Source organism: Nycticebus coucang, chromosome X (genome assembly GCF_027406575.1).
Source record: "Nycticebus coucang isolate mNycCou1 chromosome X, mNycCou1.pri, whole genome shotgun sequence".
Lineage (NCBI taxonomy): Eukaryota > Metazoa > Chordata > Mammalia > Primates > Lorisidae > Nycticebus > Nycticebus coucang.
In genome coordinates this window covers 1,646,313-1,668,517 of record NC_069804.1, presented here as the reverse complement: position 1 = coordinate 1,668,517, position 22,205 = coordinate 1,646,313, and the positions used below count along the sequence as shown (strand labels likewise).

At 44.8% G+C, this 22,205-nt stretch overlaps 1 protein-coding gene across 1 annotated transcript in view; it reads left to right on the top strand.

Moving 5' to 3' along the window:
* Window positions 1-22,205, top strand: part of DHRSX (dehydrogenase/reductase X-linked) — a 170,848-nt gene that overhangs the window by 122,783 nt on the left and 25,860 nt on the right. The window contains exon 6 of the mRNA XM_053579543.1: window positions 15,562-15,769. Within this exon, the coding sequence (XP_053435518.1) occupies window positions 15,562-15,769 (208 nt within the window). The remainder of the gene's footprint in view (window positions 1-15,561; window positions 15,770-22,205) is intronic.

Below are 22,205 nucleotides of genomic sequence, written 5' to 3'. Positions count from 1 at the left end.
TAAGTTAGAGTCCTATAGCATATACTCCACCGTTTCAAGGACTGAAATCTGATTTCTTCTTTTTTTTTCTTTAATCTTTTGTTTGTTTGTTTTTGAGACAGAGTCTCACTATGTCGCCCTGGGTAGAATGCCATGGTGTCACAGCTCACAGCAACCTCAAAATCTCGGGCTTAAGCCATTCTCTTGCCTCAGCCTCCCATGTAGCTGGGACTATAGGCACACACCACAACTCCTGGCTACTTTTTTGTTGCAGTTGTCCTTGTTTAAGAGGCCCTGGCTGGGTTCGAACCCACCAGGCTTGGTGTATGCGGCTGGCGCCATAACCACTGTGCTATGGGTGCCGAGCTTTTTTCTTTAATCTTGTTCATATTCCTTTCTAAAAGGCCTGGTAAGTCACAATGTACAAACTGTAAAATTTCACTAAACATTTTGTTTTTGTTTGTTTTTAGAGACAGAGTCTCACTTTGTCACCCTTGGTAGAGTGCAATGGCATCACAGCTCACAGCAACCTCCAGCTCTTGGGCTTAGGCGATTCTCTTGCCTCAGCCTCCCGAGTAGCTGGGGGTATAGGCGCCCACCACAAGGCCTAGCTATTTTTTGTTGCAGTTTGGCCAGGGCTGGGTTCGAACCTGCTTCCCCTCAGTATATGGGGCCAATGCCCTACTGACTGAGCCACAGGCACTACCCAAAACATTTTTTAATAAACCCAGTATATGTGGCTTACTTTCCAACTTCTAGTAGAATATCTCAGACAGGTAGAAGACCACTTATCTAAACTCAAGTATTTTATTTTATTTTTTCCTACCAACTCTAAGTCTTTAGACAAAGCTTAATTGTCTCCAACAGTTACCTACTAAGGAATATCTGAAACCCACTTGTGGATGTGTAAGGCCCCTGCTTGGAGAAGTCCCGACCTTTCTGCGCCAAACCAGTGTATGACTGATTTATGATTTTACCTGCATCTGTGAAACTAAACATTAACCTGCCTTAGACCCATAATTCTCAGGATCTTTTGACACTTTATTGTCCATGCCTCAATCACTCACTTTGGCTCAGAATAAACCTCTTTAAATATTTTTTTGGAATGTTGCCAGACCGAGGAGTCCATCCTCCTGTCACCCAAGCCAATCGATGGAGAAGTGGATGAAAGATCAGAAGTTTCACTTTTATTTACAGAAAAGCCAGCAGTTCCAGAGAGCAGAGGGGATATGTCCTCAAAGAGCTGTTTGGTCCCCTCTTACCCTTTGTTTCTTTTATATTCTGTCAGTAAAAGTTAACATCAGCAATGCCGTAATTTCATCTTAGTATAACGTCAGATTTCTTCTCATGGGAGTGTTACACCACATCTTCCTATCTGAAAGTAGTGATATCTTCAAAGAATTTTACTCTAGACTAGATTTATTGCTAGTCAATACTTCACTGAGTGCGCAGAGTGCCCTGGGTCCTTGACCCTTACTGTGAGTCCAGTTCCCCAACTTCTCTATAACAGCAGCCTTGGAAGTGAATAAACAATCTCCAGATTTCAGCAGGTAGACTCATGTAGCCTTGTTAGGGCTTCAGTAGCAGCACCCCGTAGAAGATGGATGTTCACATTAAGAGAGGCTGGTAACAAGAATTTAGTTTCTACGTTGACAATTTAATAGGAATTCTATCTGTTCACTGGGTTGCCTATGGCATTTTTGTAACACAGACAGGGGTTTAGGGCTGGGTATCTATTCTTCTGAAGGCGCTACTGTGAGTTTCCCTGTGGGAATCTGCTGAATCAGGAGCCCAGGTTCCTGCCATGTTGTTGCTCTGCACCCACCCAGGCACTGCTTACCTCTGTAAAATCTCAGCCTGTCCTTACCAATCCCAGTTAGTAGGAAGGAGGTGAAAAAGAAGTGGGGACCCCAAGGCCCATCTATCCACCTGCCAGATTATATCCCATAGCTGAATCATGCTGACGTCACTCTCTATCTCAGCACATTGGTGAGACCCCCAATGGTCACATGACCCCCTCTACCTGTAGGGACTGGGAAATGTGGTCTTTCTAGCTGCCAGACGTGAAACTGCGACCCTGCACCTTGGAATGGGGTGGCATGGATTGTGGTGCAGAACAATGGTCTGAAACCTCAGGAACTCACACATAGATCAGGCAGTGCCCTTTTCTGAGGATTTGAGGGAATCATCAGTTGAGAGCCATGGAGGAAGCTTCTGTGACTCCTCATTGGTGGTTATGTCAATCAGCAGAGAGACTTTCTACTCCTAAGTGATCCCCCAGAAGAAGAGCTGATGTCCTTTCTCCTCCCGTGTGTCCCAATTTCCTCTACAGTTTCCTTTTAAGTCCTGGTGTTTTTTTCCCTCCTTCATCATTTGCACTTCTCTCTTCCTTAACTGGCTCCAAAATCTATTTGGATTCTTACTTCAAGAGCAGAATCTGTTTTCAGGTTCTATGTGCTTTGTCATTTAAGGACATTGGTCTGGGTGCTGCCTGAGATGTGTGTAAACATCTCTGCAGGCGTCTGAGGGCACCTTGAATCTCTTCACTTCCCTATGTCCAATTCTGAGTCTGTGGCCAAATCTCCTGTTTTCAAAAGGCCACCAGTCACATTGGACCAACCGTACTCCTAATGGTCTGATTTTAACTTGATTACCTCTATTAAGATTCTATTTCCAATCGCTTGAGCCCTGGAGTTGGAGATTGCTGTGAGCTGTGATGCCAGAGCACTCTACCCAGGGGACAGCTTGAGGCTCTGTCTCAAAAAAAAAAAAAAAAGATTCTGTTTCTAAATAAAGTCATGTTGTAAGGTCCTGGAGTTAGGGTTTCAGCATCTCTGCTGAGGATGACACACCTCAGCCCCTCCTGTAATTCTCACCATTGCTCCCTTCCAAGGACGAAAGATCCTTAATCTCTTAAGGATCCCTTTACTTCACTGTGACTTTGCTTTGGAGATTTGATGATGGATGTGTTATAAGGCGTGCTTCCTGGGGAAAATAGTTTCGTTGGTTTGATGTGTTCACCAAACTTAGCTTGACTTTGGGGTAATTTTTTTATGATTTCATTTCTAAGTATGTATTCACATCCTGTGAAATTATTGTTGTTGTTGTTGTTGTTGTTGAGACAGAGTCCCACCCTATGCCCTGAGCAGAGTGCAGTGGCGTCACAGTTCACTGCAAACTTAGACTCGGGCTGTGGGCACCCCGCTGCCTCAGCCTCCGGAAGCCGCTGGGATTACAGGCGCTCGCCGCGGCGCCCAGCTGGGTTTTTCCATTTTTTTCATGAGTCGGGGTCTCACTCTTGCTCAGGTGAGTCTCCAACTCCTGAGCTCAAGCAATTCTCCCTCCTCTGCCTCCCACAGTGCTGGGATTATAGGCATGAGACACCACGCCCAGCCTGTGAAATTATAATTGATAGAGTTGGCTGTGAAATGGAAACCCACTTAGAGATGGGTGAAGGTGCAAGGTGAGAGCTAAAAGCAGCTTCAGCTAAAATAATGAAAATTTCCAGCCATTGTCCCCTCATGTGCTTGACAAAACTCACAGTTGCCTCTGTTTGCTTCTTTACCCTGGAGTGGTTTTTAAGATGTGTTCCACCTCCTACATTCCAGTAACAGACCCACTCAGACAGCAGCTCACACCAAGGGACTGATGGTTTCTCCCCCAAACCAGCCAATTAGCAGACCCTGGTTGCCTAAACTCTACCCATCAAACTGTCTCTAAAAACCCTGGCCCCCTGTTACGGGATGAAGAGTGTCCGGCCATCTGTCGCTCAATATGCAGAGAGGGGAATAAGTCAAACTTTCTTCATCAGAAGGCCAGGATTCTAGAGAACAGTCAGAGTGGCCTCACCAAGTCTGTTCTGTTCTGTGCTTCCATTTTCAAAATCATAGTTTTATCCATAAAAGTTCAAAGCAAAAACCGATCCAAGTCCTATTGTAAATAAAATAATCAGCACAAATCAGTGACAACCAATTACAATATTTCCCATTTAGAAGTTAATTTCCTGAATAGTTTTCCATGGTATACATATACCCCAGCTTATTAACCCATTCCCGGGTCGGTGGGCATTTAGGCTGTTTCCACATCTTGGTGATTATAAATTGAGCTGCGATAAACAGTCTAGTGCAAATGTCCTTATGATAAAATGATTTTTGTTTCTTTTGGGTAGATGCCAAGTAATGGGATTGCCGGATCAGAATGCTATTCAGCCATTAAAAAAGACGGAGACTTTTTTTTTTTTTTTTTGTATTAACCTGGGTGGAGGTGGAACACATTCTTTTTAGTAAAGCATCACAAGAATGGAGAAGCAAGAATCATCCAATGTACTCAGTTCTCATATGAAGCCAGTAGATGGTCTAATATATACCCACATAAGAGGAAAACTCAAATCAATTCAAGGTGGGGGGTAGGGGTTTGAGGGAGGGGGAGAGGGGAGAAGGGAGGGGGATGTGGGTCATGTCTGACACTCTTCTTGGGGGTGGGACACAATTAGAAACAAAAATCATTTTGTCATAAAGATATTTGCACTAGACTGTTTATTGCAGCTCAGTTTATAATCACCAAGATGTGGAAACAGTCTAAATGCCCACCAACCCGGGAATGGGTTAATAAGCTGGGGTATGTGTATACCATGGAAGGACTTTACCTAACAAATGCAAACACTGTAACCTAATTCTTTGTACCCTCAAAGAACTCCAGACAATTAAAAAAAAAAAAGTGAATTTCCTAAATCATTCTTCCTAAACTATTCAAGATGGGCATATTTTGGATGGGAGCTAAATTTACAAAGCAGTGACAATGGGAGATAGGATGAACATGAGTTAGGACCTAAACCAACCAGATGAGCTGTGTCCTGTCTGCCCCAGCCTGGCCGAGTACATCTTACTCCCAGGACATGTGCTATCACAGGTAAGCAAGAAGAGCCCTCACAAGATTACCATGTGACCTGGAGGGTAGCAGGTTATACACAGCCAATCTGCTCTAGAATATGAAATCTAGATATCCTTGGGCCAATCTAACTCTAACAGAATGGTTTGCATTATCAAAGGGGAAATTGCATGTGGACTGGAGGACTTGTTTACTCACAAATGCACTGGGTTTGAATCATATTTGCTCGGCTCCAGTGCTGACCATTATCAGATTTAACAAGCAGATAAAAAATAAATATCTGTCGTCAAGTGGGGTTTATGAGGAGGAGGTTGAGTCTCCGTTACTGTTTACACGTGATCACGGTTGAGCGTCTCGTGACGGGAGCTTAACGGGTACCAGCACAACTTGCTGATGTGAGGTTAACACTAAAGAAAAATGCGTCAGGTAGCGCCTGTAACTCAGTGAGTAAGTCACTGGCCACATACATCCAAGGCTGGCAGGTTCCAACCTGGCCCAGGCCTCCTAAAACAATGACAACTGCAACAACAAAAAAAATAGCCGGGCGTTGTGGCAGGCACCTGTAGTCCCAGCTTCTTGGGAGGCTGAGGCAAGAGAATTGCTTAAGCCCAAGAGGTTGAAGTTGCTGTGAGCTGTGATGGCACGGCACTCTACCCAGGGGGACAGCTTGAGACTCTGTCTCAAAAAAAAAAAAAAAAAGTGTCATTTCCTCTTTACAAGTAATTCTCAGGCTGAATAAATTACGAATGATAACACTGCCTGTTTATCTATACACAGGGACGCCGTCTACTGAGGCTGACTTGCTAAGCTGAGTGATTACACGCATAGGTGACTTAAGATCCATCAAAGTAATTACTTAATAAGGGCTCTTTCCTGGTAATGACCTGTCAGAATCAGTCAAGTCTCCACCATCTGTTATATGTAAGAGGACAATGATGCTTTCTATAATAAACAGAAAATGGCACACTCAAATTCTCTTTTCCAAGGTCCACATTCAGCAGTTTGGTTTCTAATTCAACAAGAAAGCTCATTAAATGATACTATGAAATAATTCAAGAAATCGTTTTTTTTTTTTTTTTTGTAAATCCTGTGGTTAATATGCACAATTTCTGAGGGAGTTCAGTAAACAGACTCTTTCAGAAACTATTAAAATAATACAAGTGGAGTGTGGTTTTTCTGTTTGCAGGAGGGCAAGAACTATTTTGAGCTGAATGCAGTTGAGAATAAGCAGATGTGGGTAAAACTTCCTACTTCCCCCTAACTTCCTAGAGTATAAATTTCCCCTTCTGTAAAGGAAATTTACATTTGTAAAAGGAACCCTCACGTCCTAAAGAATTGTCAGGCCAGGAAGAAAGGAACACACAGGGGCCACTCTCCTCACTTAGGAAATTTTTCTCTAAAAAGACACACATATCAACACACATTTTCTCCCCTCCCATTCCCATGATGGGTCTCCCCGTTCAGAAGCCCCAAACCCCTTTCCTTTTGTTTAACCTAAAATAATATATACTCCTCAATCATTTGACTGTCTCTTTCAGCCATGTTTTTCCTTGTGAAAGTTTCATGCTATATTTTATCCATTTAATTTGCAGGCCCCAGGTACTGAACCTAAGAGGATAGAGGTAAAACAAAATTTTCTCTTACATGACCCAATTAAAATGTAAACTTTACATACACACACACACATATATATAATGTGATATAGATGAAATTAATATGCATTAACAACAAACTATGCATAATATATTAATAAATTTATATAAATTATATGCAATAGCAACTTTTTTCTTTTCTGGAAAACCTCATTTGCTCCACAGAAATGAATGACTTAGCCATGGTCTGGCATTCTGCTGAGAATGGGGACCCTCACTGACCAAGGCTGCGCAGTGCCTAATGGTGGGAAGTTCACACTTCCTGCTGTCATCTTAGCAATGTGTCTCTGTAAGCTGTAAGGACGATTCCTGACCTGGCATGTGATTCCCTGGGTCCAGAAAACACTGTAGACTTTTATGAAATGCATGTATCATAAAAACCACTGTCTTCTGACCTACCAGAAACCAAAGCCACTCTCATTTTGAAATGCGGTGTCCCTCCGTCAGGCGTGGTATCTCACGCCTATGATCTAAGCACTCTGGGAGGCTGAGGCAGGTGGATTGCTTGTAGTTCAGGAGTTCAAGACCAGCCTGAGCAAGTGCAAGACCTGTCTCTAGTAAAAACAGGAAAAGTAGCCAGGCTTTCTGATGGGCACTGTAGTCTTGGCTACGTGGGAGGCTGAGGCAGGAGGATCGCTTGAGCCCAGGATTTTGAGGTTGCTGTGAGCTGTGATGCCACGGTACTCTACCCAGGGAGACAGAGTAAGAGTGTGTCTCAAAAAAGTAGAAAAGCAAAGTATCCCTGCTGGATATGCTGGATTTACTCTGGAACCCTTTGGAGAATTCTTGCTGCTTGGATTCAGTACACAGACATGTGTATTTTTTCTTCACAACATAGTTATTCACCTTTTATTTTCCACTACGCTTTCTCCTTGCTTCTATTTGCTATGAACTTCAAGTTATTTTTTCCCATAGCTTTATCAGTAAGTTATGAGTCATTAAAAACATATTTTATGTATTTATTTATTTTTTGTTTTGTTTTTAGCAGGGTTTTTTTTTTTTGGGGGGGGGCTGGTTTGAACCCACCACCTCCGGTATATGGGGCCAGCACCCTACTCCTTTGAGCCATAGGCGTTGCCCTATGCATTTATTTTTTATTCGGATTAATGTGAAGGTACAAATGATTCAGTTACATTGTTCGTGTTTCTAAGGTAAAGTTCACGTCGTAGCTGAGTCCGTCATGTGGGGCTGTGCTGAACACCCTGACGTGTGCACATTAGGTGATACCCCGGCAATCCAGCTCCCTCCTCCCCCTCCCTTCTCCTTCCTTCTTCCTCCTCTTCACTGGAATATAATTGTGTTTTCTCACTCATGTGGTTGTGCAATTGTTGATACCTTGGTTTCATATTAATATTGAGTACATTGGATACTTTCTTTGTTTCCCAGTCTTGAGGTACTTTACTAAGAAGAATGTGTTTCAACTCCATCCAGGTTAACACAAAATATACAAAGTCTTCATCTTTTCCTATGGCTGAATAGTATTCCATGGTGTACGGAGACCACAGCTTGTTGATCCATTCCTGGGTTGGTGGGCACTTGGGTCGCTTCCGTGTCTTGGCAACTGTGAAATGAGCTGCAGTAAAAACATATTTTAAATACACATTCATCATGTTTGTTTCTGCTTTTTCTTGCCTTTTATTTAAAAAAAAAAATTAAAAATTGCGTTTTGGCTCGGCGCCCATAGCACAGTGGTTACGGTGTCAACCACATACACCAAGGCCAGGCCACCTAAACAACGACAACTGCAACAAAAAATAGCCACGTGTTGTGGCGGGTGCCTGTAGTCCCAGGTACTTGGGAGGCTGAGAATCCCTTAAGCCCAAGAGTTGGAGGTTACTGTGAGCTGTGACACTACGGCACCCTACCGAGGGTGACATAGTGAGACTCTGTCTGAAACAAAAAAATTGTGTTTTGAGAAGCAGGCCACGTAGACGTTAGTGAATTTCTTTTGCTCCGTGTTTGTGCAGGGATGTCCTCTGCTTTGTACCTTTTTTGTGTCACCACTGAGACAGCCACAGCGCTGTCTTCAATGCCAAGTGCTTTTGACGGTCCTTGGGGTTTCATTCCCGAGCCGTAACGGGAAGCCCTGTCTCCTTGTCTGTGTGCTTTCATTGTGTTCCGCCTCTGCTGTGGATATTTCTTTATCCCTTAATCCACCAGGGACTCTTTCCTGAAATTACTTGAATCTTAGACTGTTTTGTTTGTTCTTTCTGTAGAGAAATGTACTGATTGTTTATCCCTGTAAAGAATTTGAGTGCTCTTTCCTGCACACTATCATAGAGAACCGTAATTATCTAAGCCCTCAATTTACTCTTGAGGAATTTGCACTTCTGTGTTCATTTTCTGCTTGTTAAAGTAACAATGTTGGCCAGGCAAGGGGCTCACGCGTGTAATCCCAGCGCTCCTGGAGGTTGAGGCTGGAGGATCACCTGAGCTCAGGAGTTCAAAACCAGCCTGAGCAAGAATGAGATCCCATCTCTCCTAAAAATAGACAAAACTAGCCAGGTGTGGTGGCAGGTGCCTGTAGTCCCAGCTACTCGGGAGGCTGAGGCAGGAGCATCGCCTGAGCTCAGGAGTTCAAGAACAGCCTGAGCAAGAATGAGATCCCATCTCTACTAAAAACACAAACCTCCCAGCTACTCGGGAGGCTGAGGCAGAAGGATCCCTTGAGCCCAAGAGTTTGAGGTTGCTGTGAGCTATTACACCACAGCACTCTACCCAGGGCAGTAGAGTGAGACATTGTCTTAACATAAATAAAGAAATGAATGAATACAAATAAAAGAAAATAGCTTGAGGTTGCTCTTGGCCCTTAAATATTACAAAGAAAGGAGACTTGGTAAACCATAAATTCTGTAGGCATCATTTATAGGGGGAACTTGGTCCGGGTTCAACCCATTGTTCAATAAATCTAACTTTGACAGATTTATAAATCACATGTGAATTTCAGAAATAATTTTATGTTGGGGGCAGGACACAATTACACGATGGACTTTACCTAACAAGTGCAATCAACGTAATTTGATTCTTTGTACCCTCAATGAATCCCCAACAATTAAAAAAAAATAATTTTATAGCACTTCTCATTTATTAGATAGTCTCAGTGGCTCCCTTTGGGCAGAAAGTATTAAAAAAATAAATGTTAATTGTTTTTTGGAAGGTAAATTTCAAACACTGGTGTAACTAAGTTAAAAGATAACTAATGGAAGGGTGGCACCTGTGCTCAGTGAGTAGGGCGCCAGCTCCGTATACCGAGGGTGGTGGGTTTGAACTCAGCCCCGGCCAAACTGCAACAAAACATAGACGGGTGTTGTGGTGGGCGCCTGTAGTCCCAGCTACTCAGGAGGCTGCGGCAAGAGAATCACCTAAGCCTAGAAGTTGGAGGTTGCTGTGAGCTGTGATGCCACAGCACTCTACCAAGGGTGATAAAGTGAGACTCTGTCTCAAAAAAAAGAAAAAAAAAAGATTATTAATGGAAAAGCCAGACTTGGTGAAATATTTTAAAGACGTTTATGCTGAACTATGTATGAGTGTCCGTGAGTTGTAGAGACATGGTCTCAAGAGGTTCTGAAAAAGTACATGGTCAGGCTCAGTGCCTGTAGCTCAGTGGCTAGGGCACCAGCCACATACACCGGAGCTGGCGGGTTCAAATCCAACCTGGGCCTGTCAAACAACAATGACAACTAGAGTCAAAAAATAGCCAGGCATTGTGGCGGGCGCCTGTAGTCCCTGCTACCTGGTAGGCTGGGTCAAGAGAATCACTTAAGCCCAAGAGTTTGAAGTTGCTATGAGCTGTGACGACATGGCACTCTACTGAGGGTGACATAATGAGACTCTGTCTCAAAAAAAAAAAAGTGCAGAGTCGGATGACAGTTTGGTTTTATATGTTTCAGGGAGACAGGATTTGCAGATAAAATCATAAATCAATACCTGTAAGATTTACAGGGGTTCACCATAGAAGGTGGGACCTCTCAAGTGGGGCACTTACAATCCACAGGTTGGTTCTGTACTTCGCAAGTGGTTCTGAGAATTAAGCTTTGTCTAAAAATTAAATAAGGTTTTTTTCTTTTGTTTGTTTGACTCTGTTATGTCATAACCATTCCACCATAGAAAACACCTGTTATAGTGGATTTTATGGATGGGAAGCCTGACTTGATCCTGGCCTGGCACAGCCTCCTCTTGCCACACATGAATCTGTTCTGTCAGCCTCGATGACTTGTGTTTTCACATCAGTCGCTGGGGCTAAACTCCAAGATGGAGTGGGTGTCCCTGTGGCCTCCCATCACCTCCTGGCTTGTGCCTCGCTTTTAAGGCTCTTCTGGGGTCCCTTTGGCCAACATGGGGGGCTATTCAGTCGGTGCTGGACTTAGGATTTTATTTTTATTTTGCAAGACAGTTTCCAAGATGTGGATACATTCTGTCAAGTTGCCCATGAAGATACTTGGCGTTTCTCTGCAGGGGCACCTGCCAATTTCTACCATGCTCTTCTGCAATTAAAACTATTTTCTCACCTAAAAAAATGCAGTATACAGTAAGAATTGTATAGGGTAGGGGAGAAGTTTTAGGAACCCAAATCAGGCTCTGCTTCTAAGCATGCTATTAGTTAGATGTGTCCAGTTTCCTGAGTGTAAGTACTATTTCTCTTTTGCTTTGATCATTTCTTTTCCGTTATGCGCTTCCTTTGGGTAAACATCCTTATTTCTCTTCCCTAAATAATTGGGTAAAGGTTTTATTCATCTGCTTCAATTTTCTATATTTACTTAGTAAGAACATGTGTCCGTAAGAGATCTTGAAGTTTCACTGATGGCTTTCTCAGAGGAAACGTGATGACTGTATGATTTTTTCCTTTTAGTCTTTGAATGCGTTAAACTTTTTTGTTTCACGATCTTATCTTTGTTTATGTAACATAAATAACGTGCTGATATTGAAAATATCTGAGATGCTGTCTCGGCTCCTGTAGCAGTGGTTACAGCGCCAGCCACATAACTGAGGCTGGCGGGTTCGAACCCAACCTCGGCCAGCTAAAAACAACAATGACAACTGCAACAAAAAATAGCTGGGCGTTGCGGTGGGCACCTGTAGTCCCACCTACTTGGGAGGCTGAGGCAAGAGAATCGCTTAAGCCCAAGAGTTGGAGGTTGCCGTGAGCTGTGACACCACGGCACTGTACCGAGGGTGACATAATGAGACTCTGTTTCAAAAAAAAAAAGAAAAAGAAAAAACAAAAAAGAAAATATCTGAGGTGGCTTACATTAAGATATATACACAATGTGGTTAAAACACACACATTCTCTCTCTTCTCTTGAAGGAGGACATTCAGTCACCTTGAAATATCATTATGAAAATTGGAAATTAAATCAACCACTTCTGGGCATCTTTGCAGCCAAGTCCAATGGGAATATCATTGCTGAAATACTTCTTGTCTTATTAGAGAGAAAAATGAGGCTAATTCTATGGGCAATAAACTACCCCTAGCATTAAATTCTGAAAGGAGCGTATTGTGTTTGTATGCCTTCGAGGGATATTGTATAACACCACAAGTAATAGCTCTCTAAAAAGTGTTTCTACAACAGAAATACGAAAACAATAGGTCAAAGGTATTTTACAGGAGGAAACCTACAAAGGCCGGCTTTCTGAGTCCACTAGAAAGAGACGTGGTCTGCTGGAGTTGTGGAATCAATTTTTATCCCCTCTTCCCAACACACGGAGACGTCCTCCAGACTGCTCTTGCCAACGTGCAAAGAATTTAACACTTGGCCAGCACAGTACTGATCTTACAGTCAATGGGAGGAAAATTCTTGATGACTTGGGAATTCTGCCAGATTGGCTGCATGGATATCTTTGAAGATTTCAGCCTCATCTAACAAACACGATGGGAAAGGGGACGTTCCATTAAAAATGCACAGATGAGCAGGCAGCTGTCAAATCCAGATACCTGGAAATAGATCTTCACTGGAAAGCGTTAAACTGTTAATGGGGGTGAATTACATCCATGCACTTTTTGATATTATGAGAGACATTCCTGAGTTTGGAGAAATAAGGGTAAAACAGCCTGTTTGGCACATCTGCATGTGTGTGTGGGGGGAGGTTGCATTAATATCAGATACAGTTAGGGAACAAAATTGCAGCGAGGATGCACGGCATTGCGATCTAACGATGAAAGGTACAATTTGCCACAAAGAGATCCCCAGTTTTCAGTACGTGCACCCCCAATAAAGTAGCCTGAAGCTGCAGGAGACAGTCGGCTGCGAGTGGCTGGTCATCTTGATATCAAAGCAAGCGATTCCGTGCTGAAAATTCAAAGGAGGAAGAAAAATCCATGCAGGTATAGGAGATTTGAACAACTCTCGGAACATAGGCTAAGTGAGTGTCTGTAGATTTCTGCACCCTACAGTGGGAGGATAGGCCCTTTTCTAGCCTTTTCCTTTCTTTTCTCCCATTTCCTCCCTCCCTTCCTTCCTTCCTTCCTTCTTTCCTTCCTCCCTCCCTCTCTCCTTCCCTCCTCCCAGTAATTTAATTCATGATCTTTAAAAATTTTATCAGCACACCTTGATCCTCTGGCCTCACACCAGTCAGCCACAGCAAAGAGAATGACTGTTACCGAGAAATTGAAGTTTCATCCTGCAGGAGCCAGGAGGAACGTTCTCTTAGCTCCGGAAGGTTGGATGAAAATTACTGAGAAGCAGCAAATTAATAAGAAAAAACACACAGAAATTTATTTAACCATGTGTCCTTGGGAGGCTTCAGCATGAAGACCCAGAGATACAGCAAACTGTTCATTTTTGTGGTTGTTGCTGAGACAGAGTCCCACCCTACGCCCTGAGCAGAGTGCAATGGTGTCCTAGCTCACTGCAACCTCAGACTCGGGCTGTGGGCGTCCTGATGCCGCAGCCTCTGGAAGCTGCTGGATTATAGGCGCTCACCACGGCACCCGGCTGGGTTTTTCCTTTGCTTTTTTTTTTTTTTTTATTTTGAGACAGAGTCTCATTATGTCGCCCTCAGTAGAGCACTGTGGCATCACAGCTCACAGCAACATCCACTCTTGAGATTAAATGAGTCTCTTGCCTCAGCCTCCCAAGTAGCTGGGACTATAGGCACCTGCCACACCTGGCTATTTTTTTTTAGAGACAGAGTCTTACTCTGTTGCCCTCGGTAGAGTGCCGTGACGTCACAGCTCACAGCAACCTCCAGCTCTTGGGCTTTGGCGATTCTCTTGCCTCAGCCTCCCAAGTAGCTGGGACTACAGGTGCCCCGCCACAATGCCCAGCTATCTTTTTGTTGCAGTTTGGCTGGGGCTGGGTTCAAACCCGTCACCCTTTGTATATGAGGCTGGTTCCCTACTCACTGAGCCACAGGTGCCACCCAACACCCTGCTATTTTTTTGTTGCAGTTGTTTAGTTGGCCCAGGCTGAGTTCGAACCCACCACCCTCGGGGTATGTGGCTGGCGCCATAACCACTGTGCAACAGACGCTGAGCCTGCATTTTTCCATTTTTTTAGGAATCGGGGCCTCACTCTCACTCAGGCAAGTCGCAAACCAAACTGTTCATCTTTATGCTCAGGTTTGACAAACCGTGAGAAGCTGTGTAGAAATAGGATTCAACCAAAAGTCCATGGTCTGTTGTTAAGACACCAAGTGGGGAACCCAGCAAGGCCTGTCTGTCTGGATTCCTCTCGGCCCCTCTGAGCAGCGTCCTCCCTCCTGGGCTTGGGGAGGGACCCTCTGGAATGGGGGCCTCATGACCTACAGTCCAAGGAAAAGGAGGCTCTGGTTTGTGTGACCCGCCTTGGGGCAGAAGGTTTCTAGTTTCTATGCATCAACTTGGGGGAGAAAGGGTCAGAGACAGGAGGTCAGGAGGATGGCACTGGGAAACTTCTGCCTCTGAGGCTGCTGCTGGCATCTTCCCTTTGGGGTGCCGTGTCTCTGGATTTGCCTGTTCTGGAGATTTTATATAAATGCAATCCTACACGGTCTGTCTTTCTATGTGTTTCTTTTTTTGCTGGACACATCTTTAAGATTCACCCACTTTGTAGTATGTGTTTCTTCCTTGTTCCTTTTCGGGGCTAAATAATATTTCATTGTGCAGATGAACCTTATTTTGTTTTTCCATGTTTGAGTTGTTTATGCCTTTGGGGGATTTTATTTTATGATTATGATTATGATTATTATTATTTTTGCAGTTTTTGGCTGGGGCTGGGTTTGAACCCGCCAACTCTGGTATACGGGGTGGCACCCTACTCCTTTGAGCCACAGGCACCGCCCCGGGGGATTTTATTTTTTTTATTTCAGATTGCTAGGAGAGTACAAAAGTTGAGGGTAATTTTCACTCCTAAGATAAAGTTCAAGTTGTAGTTGAGCCCTTCACCCGGAGGGCGCTGTGCTGAACACCCTCGCCTTGTGCACATCAGCTGAGACTCTGCCAATCACCCTCCTCCTCCCCTTACCCCTCATAGACTGTACTTGTGTTTTTCTCTCCTGTAGTTGTTTATGTATTGATTTTAGTGCCCACTATCTTGGGCATGTAGCTGTTTATATATTGATTTCATCTTGGAATTGAGTCCATTGGATACTTGTTTCTCCATTCTTGTGATGTTTTACTAAACAGAATGTGTTGCAACTCCATCCAGATTGATACAAAAGCTGTAAAACCTCCATCTTTTTAATGGCTCAATAGTACTCCATGGTGTACAGAGACCACAGTTTATTTTTCTGCTCCTGGGTTGATGGGCATTTAGGTTGTTTCCAAGCCCCGGCAATTCAGAGTGGTCACTCCTCAGCCGTAAGAAAAGCTTGGACAGATTCCAAAGCCAGAGTCACGGAACCCAAGGCCCCCGTTAAGTGAAGTGGGCAGTTTCCCATCAAAAGATGAACTGGAAAAGTCCCGATGCATCAGGAAGCTGGAGAACAGACTGCAGAACAGCCCACTGGTGGGGGAGTGCAGGTAGACAGTGCAGCTAGACATGGCTCCGGGCACAGGTGCTGGGTGGGGCAGAGAGTTGGGTCAGCGGGTCCAGCACCCTTTCACCCTGGGCTGTTTTATCTACAGAGAGAACTACTCACCTCACGGGGCCTACGCGCAGAGCAAGCTGGCCCTAGTCGTCTTCTCATACCACCTCCAGAGGCTTCTGTCCGCCGAGGGAAGTCACGTCACGGCCAACGTGGTGGACCCCGGGGTGGTTGACACGGACCTCTACAGACACGTCTTCTGGGGCACACGTCTGGTGCAGAAGCTGTTCGCCTGGCTGCTCTTCAAGGTAAGTTCCCGCCTTTTGGTTTGTGTTTTCCCAGCTGCTGCCATCCACGCGGCTGCACCTGCAGGCTCCTCCCGGTGTTTGGCTCAGCACCTCTGTGGTCTAACTGTGCGTTCCCATTCCCGTGTCCTGGCTCTCTCTAAACTTCGCCTGTGGTTCTGTGGCTTTGCTGAGGGGCCACAAACTAATCTTCTGAGAGCTCCAGACCCTTGTGTGATGCTATTAGCGGGGCCAAGAGAAAAAAAAAAAAAAATCTCCTGTTTGCCTTGTGAAGGGTTGCTGATAAATCAACTTGCAAGATGTAGATTAATAAGAAGAATAACACGCAAGTGTATTATTAGAACACGTACGTGGCGGAGAACCACCAGTATCCTAGTACGGGAGGGAGGTTTACCTAGTCTTCTTCGTAATGGAGATGGGGATGGGAAGTATGTTTGGTTTCAAAGGGGGCAGCAAATGATTTTTAGGGGAATCCAGTGGGCTTGAAGAATATCCTGCTGTTTCCTAGGACAAGGTCTGGAGTGCCCAGGGAACAGACAGTGGTTTGTGACAAAGTCTATCTGGGATTGTATGGTTTTTTTTTTTTTAATTTTTATTTATTTATTTATGTTTGAGACAGAGTCTCCCTATGTCACCCTCTGTAGAGTGCTCTGGCGTCACAGCTCACAGCAACCTCCAACTCTGGGGCTTAAGTGATTCTCTTGCCTCAGCCTCCCAAGCAGCAGGGACTACAGGTGCCCGCCACAAGGCCCGGCTATTTTTTGTTGCAGTTGTCATTGTTGTTTAGCTGGCCCGGGCTGGGTTCAAACCCGCCAGCCTCGGTGTACGTGGCCGGTTCCGTAACCACTGTGCTACGGGAGCCTCTCTGGGATGCTTCATAAACTTTCATCTTTCTTCCTGTGACCTGAGTTTGCTGAATGAAAACTCAGGGAAGGGACCAAAGGTCATTGGTTTTTTTCTGTGGCGGGTACAAATTGTATACAGATAAGGGAACAGCTTCATCCTGTGTTTGGGAGAAAGAGAGAGGACAGGAGACAGGAGGGAAAGTCAGAGCTACCATCTTGTTCTGTTCTCTCATGTCAAGAGGCCACATTTTGGGATATCAGTTTCTAAACCCCAAGATCTGAATGTCCCACATTTTCTGAATGATTTCTTTTTTTTTTTTTTTTCTTTTTATTGTTGGGGATTCATGGAGGGTACAATAAGCCAGGTTACACTGATTGCATTTGTTAGGCAAAGTCCCTCTTGCAATCATGTCTTGCCCCCAGAAGGTGTGGCACACACCAAGGCCCCACCCCTCTCCCTCCTTCCCTCTCTCTGCTCTTCCTTCCCCTCCATGACCTTAATTGTCATTAATTGTCCTCCTATCAAAATGGAGTACATAGGATTCATGCTTCTCCATTCTTGTGATGCTTTACTAAGAATGATATCTTCCACTTCCATCCAGGTTAATACGAAGGATGTAAAGTCTCCATTTTTTTTAATAGCTGAATAGTGTTCCATGGTGTACATATCTGCTGCCCTGGTGTGTTAAATTCCACTGCCCAGCCATTTCCTTAAGGCTGGTGTAATGCCCTTTACCCATCACCTGTGGATTTCCCTTCTGTATTATCTTTGTCAAGGAGGTAAAGGTTTGATCATTTGCTTATGGGGGAAAAGAAAAAAAAAAAGCATTGAGAAACCTTCCTTTCTATTACCCTCACTATTTTGCAAAAATAGTCTATCATGAAAAATCTCTGCTTTTGAAAAAAAGTGGAACTGTTTGCTTTCATGAACCCTGTGGCTCTGAGGATTTTTTTTCCCACTTTGGAAGAATAATTCTGAGTCAACTTCCAAATTGTTTTTAAGGTTTATTGCTTTGTCGAGGTTCTCTACCTCTTCCCGAGTCAGTTTTGACAGGTGTTCCCCTGAGATTATGGCCTGTTCCACCAAGTGTTAGAATTCATGAGGGTGGTTACAAATGAATTTTCTTTTCTCACTGTGGGTCTTTTCCTGGATTTCATCAGAGAGTCCAATGCCATCGTGGGCTCCGCCAACTTCCCCGCACCCAACTCCTTTGTAGGGATTAATTAGCTCCCTCATTCCTCAGTTTGCTTCCTTATCAACTCTACTTTGATTCTCCCAATTCCTCAAGCCAAAGGAATTTCAAAACATTTTTTTATCAAACATTAAGTGCCCTCAGAGTGAAATACCAGCACTTGCTCAGATTAAATCCATGCTCCCCCGCGAATCTCTACGAATGACTCAGCACCCAAAGGGACCATTCACCGTTTATTTCACCTTTCATACACCTTTCATCTCCAACACTCAAGGTACAACTTCAGCCGCACGAATCCCTTTTTCATCCTTTGAACGTCGTCAGCAAATTTGGATTAAACGTACCCACTGGACATTGTTTGACTCCTGGTGCCTTTTCTCCACACTACTGTGCCAACTTTAAAATTATACAATAGGAGAATTTTCATTGGCATGGGAATGAAGGAAAAATAATGTCAGATTTTTCTAAAAGGCTTGTAAGAGAGTGGTAGCCTGGGGTGCCAGCCTTGTCATGGTGATTGTGTGTCTGCCTAGATGTCCCTCAAAGGCCTTTCCAAAGTCCCCTTTTATCCCTTTCATCTTCAACACTCAAGGGAGTGTTTGTTTGCCTGTTTGTTTTTTGAGACAGAGTCTCAAGCTGTCACCCTGGGTAGAGTGCTGTGGCATCACAGCTCACAGCAAACTCAAACTCCTGGGCTTACACGATTCTCATGCCTCAGCCTCCTAAATAGCTGGGATTACAGACACCTGCCACATGCCCAGCTATTTTGTTGTTGTTGTTGTTGTTGTTGTTGTTGTTGTAGTTGTCATTGTTGTTTAGCTGGCCCGGGCTGGGTTCAAATCTGCATACCTTGGTGTATGTGGATGGCGCCCTACCCACTGAGCTATGGATGCCACCTGTTTGTTTTAAATTGCTAGGAAAACCTTTATCCTCTGTCTCCATCTGATTGATTCCAAATTCAGATCCCTGTGCAAAAAGTCAGTACCTGGAAAAAAAGAAACTGTGATGCTCATGCATTTGCAAAAATGAAGGGTTCGGTTCTTTTTATTTGCAAACACATAAAGACCATTGTACACGTTAATGCTGTATTGCCCTCTGGATGCATGGAGGTTAAGTTTTTTGGAGGACTTTTCATGCTATTCAGGCCTCTGCGGCATCCTGGATCAAATCCAGTGATCATGTATTAAGTACGTACCTGCAAGCCTGCAGGTCCTCCCCGCTGGAATGTCATCTCCCTCCCACCCCACCTCAGTTGTCTCAAGATCAATGCATGTCGTAGAAAAGGGCCATCATAAATGCCAGGTGTGTGCAATCCCCTGTGTTAGGCTCACATCAAACATGTCCTCTTGGAAATCACAGAATCAGGGCTGCAAGTAAAATGAGCAAATTAAGCTTGTCGACTGCACCCGAGTCCTGATAAAATAGACAGCTCATCCTCCCTGCTTCTCCTACGCGTGAATCTCAATCAGCCACGTGGACTAATGAACACGGATCGTTGGGATAATTGCATCTTGGATCAATGTGCCCAGAGGGTGACAGGTTGAATTCATCAATTTACAAATGCAGGTCTGGAGATCTTAGCAGTTGATTCTACATCGTAAGCTTCCCAGGACGTCCTAGAGAATCCCCAGTGGCGTTGGGAAATGCTGCAGTCGTCACACTTTAAGGACCTAAATACCCTCAGTTCACTTTCTTTTAAGTTCTAGGTATTGTTCACTACAGTAAATCTGTTTAAGGGAACAGTCCCTGCTGCTCCACTGTAAATTCACCTGGGTGTTCCAACCTGTTAACCAAATTGGTAAGTCTCTCCTCGCACGAGTCTTTGCGCTGGCTGTTCCCTCTCCCCAGAATGCCCTTCCCCACAGCAGCTGCACCCTCCATTCCTTCGCTTAATTCAGGACGGTGCTGAAATCCTCTTCTTTACAGAGAACTCTTTGTGGGGAGAAGGGAACACGTTTGCACTGTTGGTGGGACTGCAAACTAATACAGCCCTTTTAGAAAGAAGTATGGAATATCTTCAAAGACCTAATAGTAGATCTTCCGATTGCTGCCATAATCTAATGATTAGGCACCTGTACAGAAGAAAAAAGGACATTTGTACTAGAAGGTTTATTGTGGCTGAATTCACAGTTGCCAAGATGTGGAATCAAACCCAAGTACCTTTCAAACCATGGGTTGACAAGCTTGGTATATGTATGTTGTGGAATACTATTCAGCCATAAAAAAGATAGAGACTTTGCAAAACAAAATGAAAACCTAGAAAAATCAGCTGGGCGTGGTGGCTCATACTTGTAATCTCAGCAGTTTGCAAGGTCGAGGCAGGTGAATTGCTTGAGCTCGGGAGTTGGAGACCAGAACAGATGCTTACGTCTACTTAGGGAATCAGAGAAAGGTCCTACTGGTGTCTTTCTGTCTTCAGAACCCCAGAAAACGTCCCCAAAGATGTCCATGTCCTAATCCCATGTGGCAGACAGAAGAATGTCCCCAAAGATGTCCACATCCTAATCCCATGTGGGAGACAGAATAATGTCCCCAAAGATGTCCACATCCTAATCCCATGTGGTAGACAGAATCATGTCCCAAAAGATGTCCACGTCCTAATCCCATGTGGGAGACAGAATAATGTCCCCAAAGATGTCCACGTCCTCATCCCATGTGGGAGATGGAATAATGTCCCCAAAGATGTCCACGTCCTAATCCCTTGTGGTAGACAGAAGAATGTCCCCAAAGATATCCACATACTAATCCCATGTCGTAGACAGAATAATGTCCCCAAAGATGTCCACGTCCTCATCCCATGTGGTAGACAGAATAATGTCCCCTCAAAATGTCCTCATCACACTCCCGGGCACCTGTGAACCTATCACCTTACATGGCTAACAGGACTTTGCAGGTGTGATTAAATTAAGGATTTTGAAATGACGAATGACTCTGAATTATGTGAGCCCTTATGAGTGGGAGGCAGGAGTGTCTGAACCAGAGCAGGAGGTGTGAGGATGGACGCAGAGCCAATGTCACTCCTGACTCTGAAGATGTTGGCTGATGCCGTGAGTAAGGTACGGAACAGGCTCTGAGAGCTACAGAGGGTTCCCCCATCCCCACCCAGATCCTCCTGAAGCCGCCAGCTCTGCTAACTTCATGATTTTACCCCCACCCAGGCCCATTTTGGATTTCCTGCCTCTAGAACTTTAAAATCCTGAATGCAGGCCCTCATAAGCCACCTCTGACAGCAACCTGGCTGGACAGCAGCCATGGGACCCTCACGCCCCGTTAAGTTAGATCTGAGCTGTCTGCCGAGCGAGATGTGGGGAAAACACAAAGAAGACTGACCTGGTTGGGTGTGGGATGCGGAAGATAATTTGGGGTTTCTCTCTCAGGCTACTGGGGGGGCCTGAAGTGTCTGTCTAGTGGGGATTTGGGGTGTCTGTGCAGTGGGGATTTGGGGAAGGTTGAGCTTGAGGTGTGTTAATTACATCTCATGTACACGATCAACAAAGCCACAGAAGCGAGCATTGGTGCCTCAGAGGAGACCCAGGATGGGTGTGACAGTGTCCAGGATGGAGGCAGGAAGGCGGATCCGAGTGCAGCGTGGACGTGTACCAGGGAGACAGAGGAAGGGAGAAGATGGTGACGGTTGTCTCTCTGGCCATCATAAACCCCCACTCCCTTCCCCTCTCCTTTCCTCAGATGCCTCTCATTTTTTCTAATTTGTTAATTCTGGGTAATAATATCTCAGAAGACTGTTGTGAAAATTGCTGGCAGGATGTATATGAAAGCTTTGCCCCAAACTGTAAAGCCCTGTGCAATTATGCAATTATGAGGCATTCATCCCTCCCTTGACTAGTCCCTGCTTACAGCTCTATTTAGCGCACTTGAAATGCTACCCTCTATTCCGTTCAGTTTGGGTTGTTTTTTTTTTCGTGCACTCATGCCCAGCAAGCAGAAAACCTCCAGTGCCTGTCGTAAGCCCTGGGATGGAGGGAGAGATGGCAGGGGCTATTTCTAAAATTGCCTTTTCTTGCCTCAAAAGCTGCCAAACTATTGGTGGAGTGTTGAATACACATTCATTGTTCTGAATGGCTGTGCCTTCCAGTTCCAGTCGTCTGCTGGAATCAAGAGGGGGGTTTGTACAGGTTTTCCCTGGAGCACGGTGGGTGTTCTCCACTCCCTGGCGGGCAGGAGGTGGGTGTTGGGGTCTTCCAAGATGCCTCTGCCTCTCTTCAAACCCAAATGCTGCACACTGGGGGTTTCTGCAAGCCTCTTAGCATCCTTGTTGCTTTGAAAGTCATGGAAACACCGGGATATGTTATGTAAACCACACGTGGGGGGATAGCCCAGCGGCATCTGCATGTGGGGTCAGGGGGCAGATAATTGCATTCTCTGCTCTGAACGCTCATGTCA